The sequence below is a fragment of the Bos indicus x Bos taurus genome, chromosome 19, assembly GCF_003369695.1.
Source record: "Bos indicus x Bos taurus breed Angus x Brahman F1 hybrid chromosome 19, Bos_hybrid_MaternalHap_v2.0, whole genome shotgun sequence".
Lineage (NCBI taxonomy): Eukaryota > Metazoa > Chordata > Mammalia > Artiodactyla > Bovidae > Bos > Bos indicus x Bos taurus.
Window position 1 is genome coordinate 23,106,690 of NC_040094.1, and position 20,359 is coordinate 23,127,048.

General features: G+C 42.8%; 1 protein-coding gene across 1 annotated transcript; it reads left to right on the plus strand.

The window, feature by feature from the left end:
* The first annotated feature begins 8 nt into the window (after positions 1-8).
* Positions 9-20,282, plus strand: GLOD4 (glyoxalase domain containing 4). The gene is made up of 9 exons (XM_027517374.1): positions 9-171; positions 3,389-3,438; positions 3,986-4,106; positions 8,110-8,254; positions 11,020-11,156; positions 12,079-12,165; positions 12,438-12,551; positions 12,641-12,727; positions 19,098-20,282. The coding sequence occupies exons 1-9, from the start codon at positions 82-84 to the stop codon at positions 19,161-19,163; spliced, it is 897 nt and encodes a 298-aa protein (XP_027373175.1). The 5' UTR covers positions 9-81; the 3' UTR covers positions 19,164-20,282.
* Positions 20,283-20,359: the final 77 nt, after the last annotated feature.

The following is a 20,359-nucleotide window of genomic DNA, read 5'->3' on the forward strand; positions in this document are numbered from 1 at the left end:
GCCAGTGACGTCACTAGCGCGCCGGGGTCAGCTGTGGTTTGTGCGCCGCCGTACGCGTGACCGGTGGTAGTGTAGGTGGTCATGGCGAATCGCAGAGCTCTGCACTTCGTGTTCAAAGTGGGAAACCGCTTCGAGACGGCGTGTTTCTATCGCGATGTCCTGGGGATGAAGGTGCAGGCGGGACGGAGAGGGGCTGGAGCTCGAGGGGGGTGCGAGTGACTGAACCCCACCTGGCCGAGGGAGGAGAAAGGGGTGCGATGTGAATTTCACTGCGAATTCGGGTGTCGGACCTTAGCCCCAGGACTTCCCATTAACTCTGTGGTTTTCAGGTTCAGGAAGCATCACGAATTGCGGCTTGGGTTAGATGGACTTTGAAAGGGGGCTCACACTTACTAGTTGCCGACTGTGTGCGCACACAGGTCCTTTCAGTTTAAGTTGTTTAACGAATGTTTATTCCTGTCTTTGCGAAGTTTCCAGTCTGTGAGAAAGATAGTAAATAAAAGGTTACGTAATACTCTTCCAGTAAACAATGACTCTTCTGATTTGGAGCCTTTTGGTTTTAGATACCAGCATAATTCAGAGCTCTACTTTTCTTGGGGCTGGTTTGAATGGATCACTCACTCTGTCTAGGTGAACGATCCAGCTTGTCTCAGAAGTGTGAAATCAGAATCCATTCTCCTTTCCAACACCTAGAAGTGGCATCTCCCCAGCTGTGATTCTGCAGAGATCACCTGGGTGGCAAGCACAGGTGGAAGCTGTTGGAAGGCTCCTGCTACGGAGGGACTTTAGATGTTGTCAACTGAAGGAAAAATTAACAACCTAAGATTTTTGAGTTAATTTTTATTTGGGGACCTTCCTAAGGACTCTAGTGTGGAAGACAGCCTCTCGATAGCTCTGAGGAACTGATCTGAAGAGGCAAGGGAGGAGCTAGAAGGTATATGAGATTTTTGCTTGAAGATGGGGAAGAACCCAAAACCATGTAGGAACATCAAAAGATTACTACTAAGCACAGAAATAGGCAGCTCAAGTTAATGGTTTTAGTGCTTTTCTGTGCGTGGCAAGATGGGTTCTGAGTACCTTGAAATTTTTCCTTAGAAATGTATCTTAAATGTCTAGGACCAGAATCCAAAAGCAGAGAATGCTTCTTGTTATTTTTCCATCCTGAATTCCCCTCAGGGTGTGCTGTTGGTGAGCAACTGCATTAGCTGATGGTTTGATCCTTGTTGAAATGGAATTGCAGGCAACATTGTTTACAATGTGCAAGAGTAAGACTTAATGTAGAGACACTGCAGAGTACAAAGGGAATTACCTAAATTCATCAATCATTTAAAGAATATCACCTATTTCATGGTTCTGTTTTGGGCTTTGGTGACAAAGATGAAAACGACCCTGTTATCTGTCCTCAGTTAAGATCCTGGTTTGGTGGGAATTGTATTTGTACTTTGCAGATGGTAATGGAAGTTAAAATGTGGTGATAGAAAACCACAAAACTCTCCCTTAAAGTGTTTCCTCATTGATTAAAGGGTGGTTGTAAAAATTAAGTGTTATTATATATGTAGTATTTGACATGTGGTTTGTATTATGTAAGTATTAGCTATCATTATTATAAAAGTACAAGAGGAGAGATTTAACTCTGACCTGGGTCCTCAGGAAATAATTCATAGAGACCTTGTACTTGAGTTGACCCCTAAAGATAGGATTTCCACAGACCTAGATTAGAGGTCTGAACAGCTAATGCACAAGTAAGATATGTTTGGGAAGCGTAACTTGATTTACGTGCCTTTAGCTTAGATTACTTAGTTGAAGTTGAGGAGATGGGATACCAGGACAAATAGCTTAGAACTGCTTCTTATAGTATCTTGAATAATATGCTAAGGAATTTGGATTTTATGTCATAGTAAATGGGGAGCTCTCTTACATTTTGTAACAGGGCAGTGATGTGATCAGAGCTGTGCTTTAGGGGCTTAATTTTATGGTGGCTTTAAGGAAAGATCAATAAGGATGATTTCCAGTAGTCTGTGAGAGCTGTGATGAGAGCTTGAACTGCAGCAGTAGCTGTAGGGCTCAAAAAGGAAAATGGAAACTGACACATTGAGATCATACTGTGTAGTAGGCTCTGTGTCAAATGCTTTAATAAATTATCTATTTTCATAAGATATTAGACTCAGACCCTAATATGTTGTTCTCAGAGTTATGCAACTGAAACCATTTGATGTCATTTCGGGGTGCTCCAATGAGCTCCCAGTACCCTAGTCCTTTATGTCTCTATGCAGGAAGAATTCAACCAGAGGCAAAGTGATAGATAAGAAGCAATTTATTAGAATAGGATGCTTGTGAAGTTTACAAGCAGGCAGGGAAGGGATACCGTGCCCCAAGAACTCAGTGGGCTACAGTTTTATAATCAAAGGAAAAGTGGGGAGGGAGAGAACTTTGTGTTTCTTGGGTAGACATCATGCTTCCATCATCAGCTCCTCCTCCAGGGTGGACAAGGGGGTTTCTTGTCTCTAGGTGGTCAAGCTAGGTCCACAAATTATTATTTCTTATGTGTGCAGAGAGCGAGTCCTAGGGATCTTTAACTTACTGAGCTTGCTGGGCAGAATGTGGCTCTCGTGCCACCAGTGTTTTATTGTTGGGGGCATATCTTGTGCTTCTGTGGCATGGCTTTGTTACTGAGCAAGCCTGCCTGGTTTTGTGGTTACACAAACCTGCTTTCTTGAGTAATCATTTACAGGGTCTCCCATATTTTTTCTACCTACAGTCCCCTACTGGGATTCACTATTGAATCAACTACTTTGTCCCTTTACTCTGTCCCTATCACAACTAAGTGAAGGCCACGCTTTTTTTTTAACTGCACATTACCGCTTCCTGATGTAAGTACATTTCACAGCTTTGCTTGGCTGCCTGACCCTTGCTATCAAGCTGTTCCTTTTTTTCCGGCCGTGCTGGGTCTTCATTGCTGCCTGGGCTCTTCCCTGGTTGTAGCGAGTGGGGACTGCTCTAGCTGCGGCACCATGGCTCCTCGTGTCGCAGAGCACGGGCCTCGGTAGTTGCAGCTCCCGGGCTCTAGAGCACAGGCTCAGTAGGTGGGGCCCAAGGGCTTAATTGCTCAGCAACATGTGGGATCTTTCTGCACCAGGGATCAAAACTGTATCTTCTGCACTGCGGGCGGATTCTTTACCACTGAGCCACCAGGGAAGCCCAGCGTCAAGCCATGCTCCCTTACCTCATTTTCTAGCCTGGGAAGGATATCCAGCTCGTCATCTTCTGTTCATCTTAAATGTAAAAGCCTGCAAATGATAATGTCTGTGTTTTGACATTTTAGTTTGTGCTAAATATGTGGTGTGCAGTACGAAGAAAACTTTACCATTTATTCTAATTCCCTTACCAGATTCTTCGGCATGAGGAATTCCAGGACGGCTGCAAAGCTGCCTGTAATGGGTATGACACTTTGTTTCTTAACATCTCCTTAAGGTTTGAATACCCCCGGAGAATAGAAAGCAGTTTCTCAAAGCAGGTAGAAGGCAGCAGCGGAAATTAAGGAGGCAATAAAAAACAGAAATAAGAAATTAGGGAGGCAGCTTCAGGGTCACAAAGAAATGTATTCTGTGGATGAAGCAATGTCTTATCGAGTATCTCTTAGTTAAGCTCAGTAGTCATGGCCTGAAATTCCAAGGCCTGATGGGAGTTGCATGCTTGTTGACAAATATGCAAAACATAAGTTAAGGTCAGGTGGGAGAACTGTCCCTACAGGATGCAGCTCCCTGCTTTCAAGGAAAGGTAGATGAGTCTTTCCCTCAAGTAAGTGCCAGACGGGTGGTCCTGGGAGCCTCTGTTGACGGGGTCATCACGTCCTTACAGGTATTTGGAGGGCCAGAGGGGACTGCCCACTTCTTGTTCCAATAGCTCTCTGAGAGTGGCCTGAAGCAGATTTTTGTCTGTGATCACTGGGTTGGATTTTTTTTTTTTTTTCTTTTCACTTTTCTAGGCCTTATGATGGGAAGTGGAGTAAAACAATGGTGGGGTATGGACCTGAGGATGATCACTTTGTCACAGAGCTGACTTACAATTACGGCATCGGCAGCTACCAGCTTGGCAATGACTTCCTGGTAAATATCATTTTGTTCTAGCCAGTTTTTGGCTTTATGTTCGAGAGGTCACTGAGACAGCTGTAGATAATGATGACTAACTGAATTGATGACTCTGGGCATGGTTTAGTAATCAGTTTCATGATTTCTTTTTTTTTTTTTTTTTTGAGGCCACCAGCTCTTTGAGCTTTGGTTACCAAATAAACAACATCCCCTCAAAGCTCTGAGGGAAAATCCCATGATTTCTATTTAAAAAAGAACTAAACTGGGGTGGGGTGTGGGAGGGAGGCTCACGAGGAGGGGATCTAGGTATACAGTTAGCTGATTCATGTTGCACAGCAGAAGCTTAACACAATGTGGTGAAGCAGTTATATTCCAATTTAAAAAATAATGATAATAAATAAAAATGTATTGAATATTAAAAAAAATAAAAAAGAACAAAACCAAAAAACCTGCTTGGGCATCTTGTCTCCAAGCTGGCTTCAGGATGAAATGTGTTCTCCCAGCATTTAGAAATCAAGTTCGAGATGTAGAGACAGCTTTGAAGGAGACAGGCCTCCCCTTGGGGAATGGCTGAACCATGAGAGGTGGAGGGGCCAGAGTCATTGGTTTATCAGATTCCCAGCACCATCCAGAGAAATGTTTTCTCTCTAGTGGACAGTTGTGATTGGTTCAGGCGATTACAGTCAATCCCAGCCACAGAAAAATCTGACAAGGTTTTAAGGATAAAAAAGTGGCATTGCATACACTGTATTCATTCATTCAGGACCTCAAGTTATTGTGCATCTATTATAGTAACAGTATTGAAACCACTGGGTGTTGTTCAGGGGCCTCTGAAGAGCTCTGGTGCCATAGTCTTTTATGACTCAGCACAGAAAAGAATTCAACTCCAGCTAAAGTGATAGATAAGCGATTTATTAGAACAGGGTGCTTGTGAGGCTTCTAAGTGGGCAGGCAAGAGATGCCATGTCCCAAGAACTTGGTGGGCTACAGTTTTATAATCAAAGGAAAAGTGTAGAAGGAGAGAACTTTGTGTTTCTTGAGTAGACATCATGCTCCCATCATCAGCTCCTCCTACAGGTTGGGCAGGGCAGTTTTCTTATCCCTACATGGTCAAGCTAGGTCCACAAATTACTGGTTTTTTTTTTTTTTTTGTATGCAGAGATCTTGTCCTAGGGATCATTAACTGACTGAGCGCGCTGGTCAGGATGTGGGTCTCGTGCCACCATTGTCTTATTCTTTGAGGGCATGTCCCACACTTCAGTTGCATGGTTTTGTTACTAAGCAAGCCCTGCCTGGTTTTGTGGTTAAGCTCACTTGCTTCCTTGAGTAATCATTAGCTTACAGGGGTCTCCCATATTTTTTTCTCCCTACAGTCCCATAGTGGGATTCACTGTTTAATCACCTACTTTGTCCCTTTAGTCTGTCCTATCTGTATCTACCACTTGCTAATCAGTTACTGCGAGATACAGTATCACTGGGCCCAGATACACAGCTGGAAATCTACCTCATGTTATTTTGGTCATTTGCTCTCATTATTCCTGTGAACTCATTCATTAACTCATTGACACATTAAAATAAAGGTAACTAGATGGAAGTTTGTACAAGGGTCTGATATCTGCAAGTGTTTTGTAAATGGAAAGGATGGCTCAGACTTAATATATTTCTGTTTCTTTTTCTCACTCTCCGTGCCACTGACTAATTCATCTAACATATTTCTTGTGACTTGCTCTATGGCATATCCCTTGTTAGATGCTGGGATACAGTAGAGAGTGGAGCATGTTTCCTGGCCTAAGGAGCTCCCCGTCTGATGGGGGAAACAAGTAAAGAGAACAGGAATACAGGGTGACAAGTCTCAGATTGGGGTAGGAACAGGGGGTGTGGAAACACACAGGAGGAATCTCCAGCCTGTTCTCTGATGGGTGAGAGTTCAGGGAAGGCTTCCTGGAGGAGACATGCGAGCCAGGTGAGGGAGACGTGCCCAGGCCTGGAGGTGAGGGGGAGCCTGGCGCTCAGAGAACTGTGAGTCGAGCAGTCTGACTGGAGCTTAGTGTGTGGAGGAGAGAGAGGGTAGAGTTGAGGCTGGAGGAGTACCCTGGGGACGCATCATATCAGGACACTTAGTTGTCCTTCTAAAAGCAGAGTGGAGCCATTTTTAAGCAGGAGCATAACACAGAATTTGCAGTATCCAAGAACCCCTGGCTAGAGCAGGGAGGTTGGGTTGGCAGGGAGCGAGACTGAAAGGAAGGCAGCCAGCCCAAAGGTTATACAGTGACAGCAGTGGGAGGGAGAGTAGATGGATTTGAGAGAGGTCAGAGATAGCAGTCGTAGGATTTGGTGCTTCAGTGCATGTGAGCAGCTCTGTGTTTCTTCTTATCTTTCTATTTATGCTCCAAATTTAAATCAGGCAGAGAAAAAAGGGGAAAACCAACTTGGTGCCTTGAACCAAGGAGAGGGGGCCCACAGACTGACAGACGATAAGTAATAAATTTGAATGAATGAATGAATAAATAAATAACCTAATATTGTTTTAAATATGATCATTGCAATGGGCAAAGAACAGAGAGAGAAAAGGAGCTTTGGGGTAGGTGCGAATGACCAGTTTCGAGTAGGGTGTCGAGAGTAGCTTTTCGTGAGAAGGTGACATTTGAACAAAGGCTTGAAGAGGATAGGAGTTAGTTGTGTGAGTATCTCAGGGAAGAGCATTTCAGCTAGAAAACAGCCAGAGCAAAAGCCCTCAAACAGCATGTTTGAGAAAATGCGTAGAGGACGGTAGAGAGGGGTAAAGGGGGAGGAGATGGGCTCAGAAATGACCTGGGTCAGGGGCGAGGCTGCCCTGGCGACTCAGGGGTAAGGCGTCCACCTGGCAGTGCAGAAGATGCAGTTTCGATCCCAGCCCAGGAAGATCCCACATGTCTTGGAGCAGCCAAACACGTGTGCCACAGACGTTGAGCTTGCACCCTAGAGCCTGGGAGCTGCGACTACCAAACCCACGTTCTGCAACTGCTGACACCCGCCCACCCCAGAGCCCGTGCTTTGCAACAAGAGAAGCCACCGCAGTGAGGAGTCCTCACACCACATCTAGAGAGGAGCCCCTGCTCCCCACACTAGAGAGAAACTCTCATGGCAACAAAGACCCAACACAGCCAAAAATAAATGACCTGGGTCAGATCGTCTTGGCCCTTTTAGGCCATTGTAAGCCATCCCAGGGTAAAATGAAGAGCCATCAAGGGTTTTAAGTGGAAGAATGACAACATGGGATTGCCGTCTTGAGGGCAGACAGTAGGGTGGGTTTCAGAATGTTTACTCCAGTCGCAGAGTGGCTGATGGATTAACAAGACTGAAGGCAGAGGCTGATCTACCATCCAAGCTAGAAACGAGGCCAGATATATTGGAAGGCATAGTGTACATTCTTAGGTATTTTGATTACACTTAAATAAAGGATGCCTTGATAGTTGTTTATATTTTTTGGTTTTAAAAGTAAAAAGCAAAAAAGTTTAATTAAGTAGCTGGCAAGCCAAGGATAAGATCAAGATTTCTCTGACCAGATCTTGAAAATGAGGGGGAATTTTCTCTGTTAGTGAAAGTGAAAGTCGCTCAGTCGTGTCTGACTACTCTTTGCGACCCCATGGAATTCACAGTCCATGGAATTCTCCAGGCCAGGATGCTGGAGTGGGTAGCCTTTCCCGTCTCCAGAATATCTTCCCAACCCAGGGATCGAACCCAGGTCTCCCACATTGCAGGTGGATTCTTTACGAGCTGAGCCACAAGGGAAGCCTGATTTTTGTTATTCAACGGGTCTAATTTCTCTGGCATTTGAATTTCTGGCCTACCATCCACAACGTTTGGAATCTTTGTGGGAGAAAAATGTCCAAGACTGACTTCAAAATTAGCAGAAAGTTTTGAATGCTGCTTAAATCTTAGGTGTTTGACATAAAGGCAGTGGGGTTTTACTTCATTACCTTCTAAAGGAGATCTGTTGCGATTGTGCTCTCGGATGATTATGTTCTGTCATTTGTCCTAGGGTATCACGGTGGCTTCCAGGCAAGCTGTCAGCAACGCTAGGAAGCTGAAGTGGCCGCTCAGTGAAATGGGAGACGGTGTGTTTGAAACCAAAGCCCCTGGAGGATATAAGTTCTATTTGCAGGACTGTAGTCCACCTCAGTCAGGTAATTATATCTGGACTGACAAAAGCCCTCTGTCTAAAGGCATCTGGAGGAAGGAGAGAGGGAGCTTGACTTCCGTCTCCTGTGGAGTCTCCATGTTGACATAACTTGTCTTTCCCAAGCCAGTGTTGTTACTTGTCCTCTAAGAAATTATATGCTCGTGTCAAAACTTCAGTGCATCCCTATCAGTGTTCTGGACTGGTTCGGTTCTACTGGTAACTTGTCGATGTAGGATACTTTCAGCTGCAAATATCAGAAAACCTACCTCTAGGTTGAATGGTTAAAAAAAATGTCTTAGTTCATAGAGCAGGTGTTGTCTTGGTCGGAGAGACTTCAGGGTTTGTTGATCCAGCAGCTCAGCAACGGCATCCAAAACCCAGATCGATCTCTCTACCCTCTTGTCCTCAGGGGTCCCCTTCTCCCCTTCACGGTGGTAGGGTGACTGCCATAGCATTTGGGGCTACCCGCCCGCACACTCTCATCTGGTAGAAGAAAGAGAAACTGACTTCCTGTGGCTCTTCGTTAAAAGCGCAGCAAAACTTTCCTAGAATCTTCTAGCAAACTTCCTGGTCAGAGTCGACTCACATACCCTGCTCCTGAACCAGTCATAGGCAGGCAAGAGAAGCAGATTTATCCTTAGACCAGTTAGTCGTCTCCCCTGGCCGAGGACAGTTTTCCAGATTACAGTGCTGGTTCTCAGTGAGTACAGGTGAGTGAGGTGAGGAGCCCACCACGCTGACCCCCACAGTGAGCAGGAGAGAAACTGCGCTACATTTCAAGTACCTCAGAGGCATCCTCATGCATCATACGTGTATTGCTGAAAATTCTGCTACCTGCTTTGCCAAGAAAGAACCAAAAGCAAGAAAAGGAAAAGAAAAAAAAGCTGGTGAATAGCAGGGGCACTTGTGCCAGCCATTCCCTCCGTGAGCACAAGCCCCAAAGTGGAGACCTTCTCTTCCCCCACGCTGGTCTGCCTCAGCTCCCAGATGCCCCTCAGACTGAGTCTGATGGTTGTGACTAATGTTACATGCTTTTCATCCAGAGCTCAGAAGAAGAAAGGGCAATGATTCCAGTGTGGGAGGTTAGACTGGGGCCTGTGGGACTTACTGAGAGATGGTATTTTGGAACTTCCCAGGTGATGTAAGGGATTTCCATGACTATTTTTATTAATAGGTGATTGGTGCTTGAAATACTAACTTTGATACCTAACTCCTGCCATGAATTTCGCAGTACACTTTTTCCATAGTCTTCATGATACTTGAGTGTGTAAAATAATGGTGGGCCCCAGAAGCTTGAGATGTTTTCGTTCTTTGCAGTGATAACACCTTGGGAGCCTTAATCTCTGGTTGGTAGTATAGTCAGGTCTCTCAGTCTGGGTAATATCCATCCTTGGAATGAATCACTCTTGTGTAGTCACACCCACTGCAACTATTCCTGTCCCTGCATCCCTTCAGGGTGTGAGTCAGTTGGGATTTGTTGATTTCTCAATGAATGGGGAACACTTAAATCTGCCAGGGAGAGGTTTCTGTGACAGACACCTTGCTTTAGTCATGGTATTGCTAGTCTAGCACACAGGCTAAGGCAGTGAAAATGGAAGAAAACTACACTGAGTTTACCACAGTCAGATGTAGGCTTGGAACAGCTCTTCCAAAAGTCACTTTACAAGATAGAAGTTTCCAGTAATATTAAGCGTTTTAATATAACTGTTATTCTTTTTTACAAAAATACAGATTTTTTTTTTCTCCCTAGACATACAGGCAGAAAGAAGAAAACAGATAACCACTGTTAACATTTTAGAGTATATCCTTCCAACTTTTTGATCCAAAGAACTAATTACATAATCGGATACGTACGGGATTCTACTGTGTGACATCATAGGAAGAGAAACAGTTGTCTGTTGTTAGAAATTCACTTTGTCCCTGGTGTCTCGTTGTCATGAGCAACTCTGTGATGAGTGTCTTTGGTGAAAGCCCTTCACACATCCACAATTATTTCCTTAATTGCTGAAAATGGGATTGTTCTTTCAAAAGCAGGGGACATATTTTAGACACATTCTGTCAAAATTGTTGCCCAGAAATATTACTAATTTACACTCTGCCATTATGGTTTTTCCCATTGCACTGTAATAGTTAACTCTGTAAACTTTTTAAAATCATTTGCCAATTAGATAACAAAATGTTTTATTTGAATTCTAACTTTGTGAGGTTAAATGTGCTTTTGCACGTTCCTCCTTTTGCTTATTTTTCTAGGATGGGCATCTTTTTCCTATTAATGTTGAAAGGTGACTTAAATATTAAGGACTTCTTGCTCATTTTTGTTGTTAAAAAAGATGTTTCCTACTTTGTAGTGTAGTCTTTAATTTTGATTGTGATTCTTGTTTTGGTTGTTGTGTACAAGTTTTCCGTTTTGTATGATTAACCTAGCACATTTTCTTCTTCATGATCTTTCTATCTTTGATGTCAGATTAAACAAAGATCTTTCTCTATCCCAAAATTGTTTAAATAATCACCTATTTCGAGTATTTTCATGGTTTCATTCTTTCAACTTAACCCTGTAACCCATCAGGAATGTGTTTTGCTGTCTAGTTGAAAGGTGTCACTTCTTTCCACCGTAAGAAGCCAGTTATCTTAATGCTGTTTATTTAACAGTGCCCTTTCATACTGACCTAAAATCCCTTTCTTATCATAAACTAAATTCTTAAATGTACCTGAGCCGGTTCCATTCCTTTGCACTGCCCTGTCCATTTCTGCTGTTTTGTTACCTTACAGATCCTGTATTAAAAGTAACTCTAGCAGTGTCTGACCTTCAGAAGTCCTTGAACTACTGGTCTAATCTACTGGGAATGAAAATTTATGAAGAAGATGAGAAGAAACAGAGGGCTTTGCTGGGCTATGCTGATAACCAGGTGAACGATCTTAGAAAGAAATAATCTGTTACTTTAGGTTTGACTTATAAATGAGGTTGACATGAAGGTTATTCACATAGTTTCTTCATAGTAATTCAGTATTTAGAACAGAAAGGAGAAAATAAAAACTGCCAGGAAACTCACCACCCAGATGTTACCTTTATTTATATTTGGAGATATATCCTTTCAGGAGTGGATTTGTTTAGTCAGAGGAGATGTAGGCAAGACTTAATGCAGTGATGATCATCTATTTTCCTCTTTTTTTTAAAAAAAAAGTAACATTTGAGCATGATATAGTCCTTGTACTTTGACCCAGCAAGTCTACTAAGAATTTATTTCATAGACGTACTCATCCTACATGTGCACAAAGGAGTGTGTACAAGTTTATCTCTGTGGCGTTATTTGTTACAGCAAGATATAACCTAGGGAATCCCTGGTGGTCCACTAGTTAGGACTCCACGCTTTCACTGCTGAGGGCCTGGGTTCAGTTTCTGGTAGGGGAACTAAAGCCTGCAAGTGGCCCGGTGTTAAAAAAAAAAAAAAGAAAGAAATAGCCTAAATGCTCCAAAGATTCAGTAGTTGAGTGATTTATGGTTCATGCATAGAATGGACTACTAAAGCAGCCATCAAAAAAATGGGTCTTTATGTGCTGAGATGGCAACGTTAATTAGAGAAAAACAAAGGAAAGAATAATATATAAATTATGTTACCATTTGTATGAAAAAAAAAAAAAAGGGTATATGCCTGTGCTGTGTATCTAGAAGGATACACAGGAAACTGCTGATTGATTGCCACTGGAGTGACAGTAGGAGGGAGACTTAGAATTTACTTTATTCCTTTATCCTGGTTTGAATTGTCTGGTTTTTTTTTTAATCACGTGACCTGTTCGGAAAAATAAACCCACTTTCTCATGTCTTTTCAGTGTAAGCTGGAGCTGCGGGCCATCCCGGGGAAAGTTGATCATGCAACAGGTTTTGGACGCATTGCCTTTTCTTGCCCTCAGAAAGAGGTAATGTTTGGTACCAGGTCTTCTGTTGAAACTCTGTGACTCGTGACTTCCAAGAGCTAGGAACCCTGGCCTTCCCTGCTCCAGGTTCATGCTCGTTGTGGCTTTGGTGTGAAGTTCAGCAGTTGTCTCGAGAGCAGCTGAGATAATAGAAATCAAACAGGTGGTGCCAGGGTTCTCTCTGGTTGACCTGAGAGTCCTCCAGGGCTGCCGGGGCCACGGCCCCAGCATGGTGTGGCACCCCTTGCTCACTGTGCCTTTTTGTTTTCCTCAAGTTGTCAGACTTAGAAGACTTGATGAAAAGGGAGAACCAGAAGATTCTGACTCCCCTGGTGAGTCTGGACACTCCAGGGAAGGCGACCGTGCAAGTGATCATTTTGGCCGACCCTGTAAGTATCACCCAGGAAGGGGACAGGCTGCCCCCAGGGTTTTCTTCTGAGGTGTCTCTCTGCCAAATTTCTTTTCTCTCTTGGTGTAGGATGGACATGAAATTTGCTTTGTGGGGGATGAAGCATTTCGAGAACTCTCAAAGGTGGATCCAGAGGGAAACAAATTATTGGATGACGTGAGTCTCATTTCTAAATTCCTGTCCCCTTTGGCCAAAGGGGATAATGTGTATGGAGAAGGGCCAGTTCTTACTTGCAGAACTCTGTCATTTTGCTGTTGGGGTGACTTGAGCCAGAGACTTGTGTCAACTTCATGACCACCTATGTGACTCTTGGCGCGGTGCAGCATCTGCGCCTTCCCTCCCTTCGGGCTGCCTTGAGGAAACCACTGCTGCTAAATACATCACTGTTCTGCTCAGAGACCGGAAGTGCCCGACCGCCATCCATTCTCACTGTCTTAGCCCCTTGGTCATATCTTCTCCATTCTACATCATCGTCCTCTTCCTTCCTGGCGAATTATTCTCACCAGCGTACAAACAATCTCCAATATCTTGAAAAACTCTTTATTCACCCCATATCCATTCTCCAGGTTCCTTCTAAAAATCTCCCTGCACGCCATTTCTACTTCTTTGTGTGTGTGTGTGTGTGTGTGTGTTTACTGTCTAATTTTGTCAGGATAGTGATTGATGGAGTAAGTCATCCTTTTTAATGAAGGAAATACAGAAGCTAGTTGTTTGCAGGTGGTGAGAAGGGCGGGGTGAGGGACAGCAGAAGAAACTTCATTGGAGTTGTTTTCTGAGGCAGAGCGGGTATTTTGCTTTCAGAATATGAGAAGGAAAACAGAGGAAGTACATCAGATTGTGCCTCATAGTGACAAGGCTCCTGAGGAGGGGAGTGAGGGCTGCCACTCCAGATGAAGCTGTGTGGCCTGGGGATCTCAGCACAGATTCCCAGCATCTCTGAACCCAGATTTCCTGCCTGCAAAATGGAGGAGACAGTCACAGATTTCTTTGGCCATGAATGCTATTATCTCATAGTTTTTTTTATTTTTTTTATTGAAGTATAGTTGATTCATAATGTTGTGTTAATTTCTTCGGTACCATTTCTACTTCTTGCCTTCCATTCACATTTCACTCTGTCTCGCACTGGCTCCTATCACACGGTGAAACGCTCGCGTTGACATTATCAGTGACCTCCCTCTTGCCAAATCCAGTAACTGCTTTCCATCCTCATCAGACATGATCTAGCAGCCTTCGAAGCCATTGTGTAGTGTCGTTCCCCAGCTTCCCACTCATACCTCGTAGGTAGGCGGTGCTTGGTGAATGCGTTGCTGCTGCTGAAAGGAATGAATCCACCAGTCCTGGTTTCACTTAGTATCTATGTGACTGACCTTAAGAAATTTACTTCAAGTCTCTAAACTGCAGTTTTCTTATACAGAAATGCGAGGAAATAAGGTTATCCGCCTCCCAGGATTGTGTGGTTTATAGTGCTTGGCAAACTCCTGACATAATAACGGACACTCAGTTGAGGCTTGTCAAAGCCAGAAATGTACAGAAGCTTTAATGTTTCTAAACGTTACCACGAAGGAAAAACAGAATCTCCGGCCTCTCAGTTGCCAGACTGGCTAGACTGTTCTTGCTGTTTCATCACTGACCGACTTCCTCATCTCTCTTCTCCCTTGACGTTGGAGACTCTGCCATCTTCCTGTCTGTCTGACGGCTTCCCCTCAGCCACAGGCACCTTTTTCTGTGACTGGTCCTGAAGTGATGTTGCCCACGGTCCCACTCTGGCTGTCTTTTACTCTCCTCGTACATTCTTTCTTTTCTCTGAGAAGTTACCTGCTCCTCTGGTTATCTCTGCTCTGAGCTTCAGCCATCATCTGTTCTAGTCTTCTTAATTTCTAGTTCCCACTCCCCTCTAAGCTCTAAACAGTCATTTTTGATTGTTGTTACTAAGGTAAAGAATACATTGAACTTAAGTGTACAGAAATTTGGTGTTTATGTTGATAAATTTTGATACTTTCATAAACTCATATTCACTACTCAAAATATAGAGCATTTTCATCATTATAGAAAGTTCTCTTATGCCCGTTTTTAGCTTCCAATTCCTCCTCCCAGCAGCAACTACTGTTCTGATTTCTGTCATACTGGCTTTGTCCATCCTTAGACTTCATATAAATGGAATGGCTTCTTTCAATAACATTTTTGAGATTCCTCCATGTAATTGCACATTCCAGAGTTCTCTTTTTTTCCTTTTGCTGAGTTTTGTGGATGTAGTAATCTGCTTATCCATTCTTCCAGTGGTGGACATTGGAATTTTTTTCCAGATTTTTATCTATTATAAGGAAGACTGCTATGAACAGTCTCATGTGACTCTTTTGATGGACTTATGTTTCATTTCTCTTGCGTAAATGTGAGGGGAGGAGAATTGCTTTTACTTTCTAAGAAGCTGCCAGTTGTCCAAAGTGACTGAATATTTTAAACTATCGGTCGTGTATGTATAGAAGAGTTCCAGCTGTTCTAAATCCTCACCAGCATTTGTGTGTTCTCTTTTTGTCTATTTCTTGCCATAATTTTATTTTTAATTATTGTTCAGTCACTAAGTTGTGTCCGATTCTTTGAGACCGTGTGGACTGTGGCACTCCAAGCTCCTCTGTCCTCCACTGTCTCCTGGAATTTGCTCAGATTTGTGTCCATTGAGTTGGTGATGCTATGATTAAAAATTCCAAATATACACAAAAGAGAATAACAAATCCCTATGTGATTATCACCCATCACCTCTGCCATAATTTTTCATCATTCCTTTCCACCCCACTTTTTTTGGCAGTGGAGATGTTTGTTGGAGAATTTTAAGGCAAATTTCAGACGCCATGTCATTTCAACCGTAAATACTTAAGTGTTTTACACATTTTAAGTTAAGGAATTTTCTTGTATACCACAGTGACATCATCACACTTAAAAAATCAACAATGTGGGACTTATCTGGTGGTCCAGTGGTTAAGACTCCATGCTTCTGTTACAAGGTACATGGGTTTGATCCTTGGTCCAGGAACTAAGATCCCCCATGCCACATGGCATGGCCAAAAAAAATCAACAACATATCCTTAATGTCACCTAAAATCCAGTTCTTATTAAATTTTCCCTGGCCATCTAAAAATAGGTTTATATATTAGTTTGTCCCATGTATTTTGTTTGTTTCTTTACTGCTCTGTGTATTTTTTAATTGGTTTTAATATGATTGGACTATATCAATATGAATAACGTACCTGATCCATTGAGTTTCATGAAAAACCAGCCAGTAGACACACCAATGATGTATTTTACATTTTAGCCATTCTCTAACCTCTAAATATGAATTTATTTTCACTCTGTGTGTCTTTGCTTACATTATTTTATTATCCTAGAATGTCCTTTTTCTCATTTGAATATTTGCATGTTTTTCAAGGCCCATTTAAATCCACATTTTAAAAAAATTTGACTCTTTATCATCGATGGGTTGGACTTCTGGATACGAGTCATTTGTTAGGTAATCTGTAAAGATGAGCACTTTTCCCATTCAGTGGTTTGCCTGTTTATTTTCTTATAGAGTCTTTTGAAGAGAAGACATTTCTTTCCGTCCAGTTTATCAACTCTTCCTTTCATGCCTCGTGCTTTTTGGGTCACACTAGTGTTACAGCCAAAGAACCTCTAACCTGGACAAACCATGAACAGTACAACTCCACATGCCTGTAACTTACTTTGTCTTACTTCAGATCCATTCTTTGTTAATATTATAGGAAAACAAAAGTTACTATTTATTAAGCATCTCCTATATTGACCTGTTCTTAAGTGCCTTACCTATATTCTGTAACTCTTACCATAATTTGCAAGGTGGATAGCATTCCCCTTTGAGATAAGGAAACTGAGTTTCAAAAGAATAAGTCACTCAATATTATACATTCCACAAGTTAGCAGGGCAGGGGCCCAAAGAGAGGTCTTTCCGGTTTCAAAGGCAGTTCTTTTTTCCTCTTTTGTACTCTGCTTCCTCCCCTGGTAGTTACTGTATATCTATTATCACAGTTGTTTAAGCTAGAATCCTCAAAGCCAGTTTTTCTTTTAACGTTTAATATGCTTTTTTTAAAGCATTTCTTTGTTTGGCTGTGTCGTGCGGTGCATGGACTCTAATTGGTGGTGTGTGGGCTTCAGGAGTTGCGGTGCACAGGCTTAGTTGCCCCCGGGCATGTGGGATCTTGGCTCCCTGGCCAGGGATTGAACCTGTGTCCCCTGCATTGCAAGGCAGATTCTTAACCACTGGTCCACCAGGGAAGTCCCTAATATGCTTTTTCTTTTACAATACTTTTAGATTTACACACAGAGCCATTTCTGAATACTGTTGCTCCTCACCGCTACATTCTCTTAGCAACAAGTCACCAAGAGCTGAGAGTTCTCCCTGGGAAATCCTCTGTCTACTTCTCTTTTGAAAAGGCTCTCATTTTCACCTCCAAATACTGCACAAACCTCCTCCCAGCTTCTAGTTAATCTCTGATGCCAGCAGTAGGCTTTCTAAAGTATAAATCCAATAAGTTAAATCTTCTGATGGCCCTTTGTTGCCTCCAAGATAAGCTCAGAGCTCTGGCAGAGCACGTGATGCTCCAGGCCACCGTGTGTGCTGCCTCCCCCCCCCGCTCACCCCCTTTCAGTCCCACTGAACCACTTATATTAACCAAGGTAGATCGCCGGCCTCCGCCCAAGGGCTGCTTTCCGTTCTCCCCTCCCCACTTACTCCGCTCATCCTGCAAAACTCAGAAGCTTTCTTGGGTTTTTCACAATAGTTTGTTGTTTTTTCCTACTTTCAATGGCTCCTAGAAGACAGAAACATCTGTATCTTTGGGATATGGGGAGGTTTTGGTCTTTTTTGGCATAGTTTTGATTTTTAAATTCACCAATGTATTTTTAAAATGCGTTTAAAAATCAGAAACACACAAAACAAATAAGACCTTTTATTTTCATCAAGGGCTTCCCAGGTGGCTCAGTGGTAAAGAATCTGCCTGCCAATGTAGGAGATGCAGGTTCAATCCCTGAGTTCGGAAGATCCCCTGGAAGAGGACATGGCAACCCACTCCAGTATTCTTGCCTGGAGAATCCCATGAGCAGAGGAGCCTGGTGGACTGAAGTCCATGGGGTTGCAAAGAGTCAGATATGACTTAGCGACTGAGTGTGTATTTTCATTGAAATGAAAAATCAGATAGTACTAAGATTCTATATAAATGCAGTGATGCCATCTCTGAGTCCCACTGCCCATGGCAGCCACTCTCAGCTTCACTGTTTCTTCATGTTCAGTTGCAGACATCTTTTGACTTCCTGAAGTAGATGAATGATTTTACACTAGTTCTCCAGCCAGTTAGTTACTCGTTTCCCCTGGTCTGATATCACGGTTTTGTGGTCCTGTTATACACCAGGACACACACGCACACACATCCACCTGCAAAAGAGTTGTTTCCATACCTGAATCCTCAACTATTTCATGTGCTCCTCAAAGCGTCAGACTTGATCTCTGCTGCCACACCTGAACCCAGCATAATACCTGCCTCATAATGAAAACTGGCATTTTTAAAGGTACAGTTGTCACTTAGTATCCACAGGGATGGGTTCCAGGACCCACCGGGAATACCAGAATCCTAGGATGCTCAAGTCCCATAGTCAGCCCTCCATATCTGCAGACACAGAACCCGTGGAAACAGAGGCCTAACTGTGATTCAGTTCTTGAATGTATTTCCCTTCCAAACAGCTAATTAGCTTACACTTGGTTATATTGGACCCCGTGTTTTAGGAGACTTCTGTTGTAAACCCTGCTCCTGCCAACTCCCCTGCCCCCTTCTAAGACCTCAACCCCATGGACTAATACAATAAAAGGACTCTGGTGGAACCAAAGCATACTGTTTCTTAACAAAGCTTTTTTTAGTTAAGCGGCCCCAAATGAAATAGTACCAACATCAGTGAAATAGGAAGGAGGTGTGGGAAAAGGAATCAGTTCCAAGCTCATGACTAAAATGTCAGAATAACTTTTCACATTTGGTCTCATGATTAGACTGAGTCTCCTGAGCACTAAAGATTCTTGAGAGGGGGCTTCCCTGGTAGTCCAGTGCTGAAGACTCCGTGCTTCCGCTGCAGGGAAGCGTGAGTTCGATGTGCAGTGGGGGAACTAAGATCCCACGTGCTGTGTGGCACAGTCAAATAAAAATAAAGATTTCTTGGGAGCCTACCGAGATGCTAAGAGTGCCAGCACTTTCTGTTCCAAAGAGCCCACAGCCTGGTGTGCTCGGCCTTGCTCTCCAGCCAGCCGTCAGCCACACTTCCTGGCTGCAGGCTCTGCCCTTTACTCTGCAAAGTGAGAACTGACAAGCAATTGCTCGATACCCAACAGCAACCTCTGTCAAAGTAAACACAAGACTCTACTGAGTGAACATCTTGTAATTATTAATTTCTTGATTGTGGGCAGTGAGGTACGAAGTAGATCGTAAGTTTTATTTTCTGGATTGAGACTTAAGTAATTCCAATTTCGTTTCTGCAGGCAATTGCAGGAGATAAAAGTGATGAATGGTTTGCGGCACAAAAGAAACCAAAGGCGACAGGTTAACCGCAGACATCACATGCAGCAAGCATCGGTGATTCTTGGCCGGCACCCGTGAGGCCTGCCTCGTGTGATGATGCTCTCACAGCTTGCTGGTTCCTGTACAGGCAGAGAGGCTGGGGTGGTGACGATGCATGTATTTTAATCTCTAAAAGCTCTGATATATTTTAGAAAATCCTATCATCATCAGTTCATTTAAAGAACTCTTGCTGTCATCTGTGCTGTCACTGCACAGGTACAGTCTGCATGTAACTCTATTAGATCAGTAATAAATTCTTCTCCAGGCTGGGACAGCTGTGTGGAATATGACCTTTGATGGAGGGTTGAGGGAATTTTGATAAGCATGTAGGTTTAATGAGAACAACCAAATCCAGATAAATCCAAATCAGTTACTTATAGCAGGAGTCCTTCCAGGACCTGGAGACAGTATGCTTTTCTAATGTCTTACTCTGGCAGGCCTTGACATAGAAAAACTTGTAAAGAAATTTCGTGCCTTGAACCAAAAGATTTGGTTAACATTCCGATATTCCTTGCTTTAAATTTTTTAGTCAGAAAAAAACAGAAGGATGTAATGTGTAATGTTGCTACATGCCTGGCTCTGTGTTAGTTTCTCTCTTTCTCTCTCTCTATATATATGTGTAGCTTTTTGCTTTTAATCCTCTTAAGAGACCATGTTACATTTCTTAGAGATGGATTAGATGATTTCTTCAGTATGAAAAACTTTTAAAATATTTTCTTGTTTTCTTTTTGATTCTGCAGAACAAATCACTTTTTATCACTGGAAACAAGTTGTGCATTTTTATTATGAAATGTTTTTTGGAAATTGTGCTTCTGAAGTCAAGCTGTTACAACCAATTTGTAAGAATCATTATTTAAAGGTGGTGGTCAGTTTCACACTTTAGGGAAGAAACTAAGGAGATTGGAAAGGACTGACTCAGAAGTTACCAGTTCCTGCACAATATACATGAAATTACTTGTAAATCATAGCTTCTAAAACCAATTGTGAGTTTCAGTGCAAACCAAACTGTTCCTCCTGTCCTCAATTGGTTCACCTTTTTCCTATGCATAGGGAAATTATTATCTGAATTTTGAATAATCAAGTAAATGCCTCATCTGTCTTCTTTAGACTATGATTCATTCATTCTCAGATTTTCTGTTGGATTATTAAGTAATTCTTGATGGTTCTCTCTAGTAATACTGTT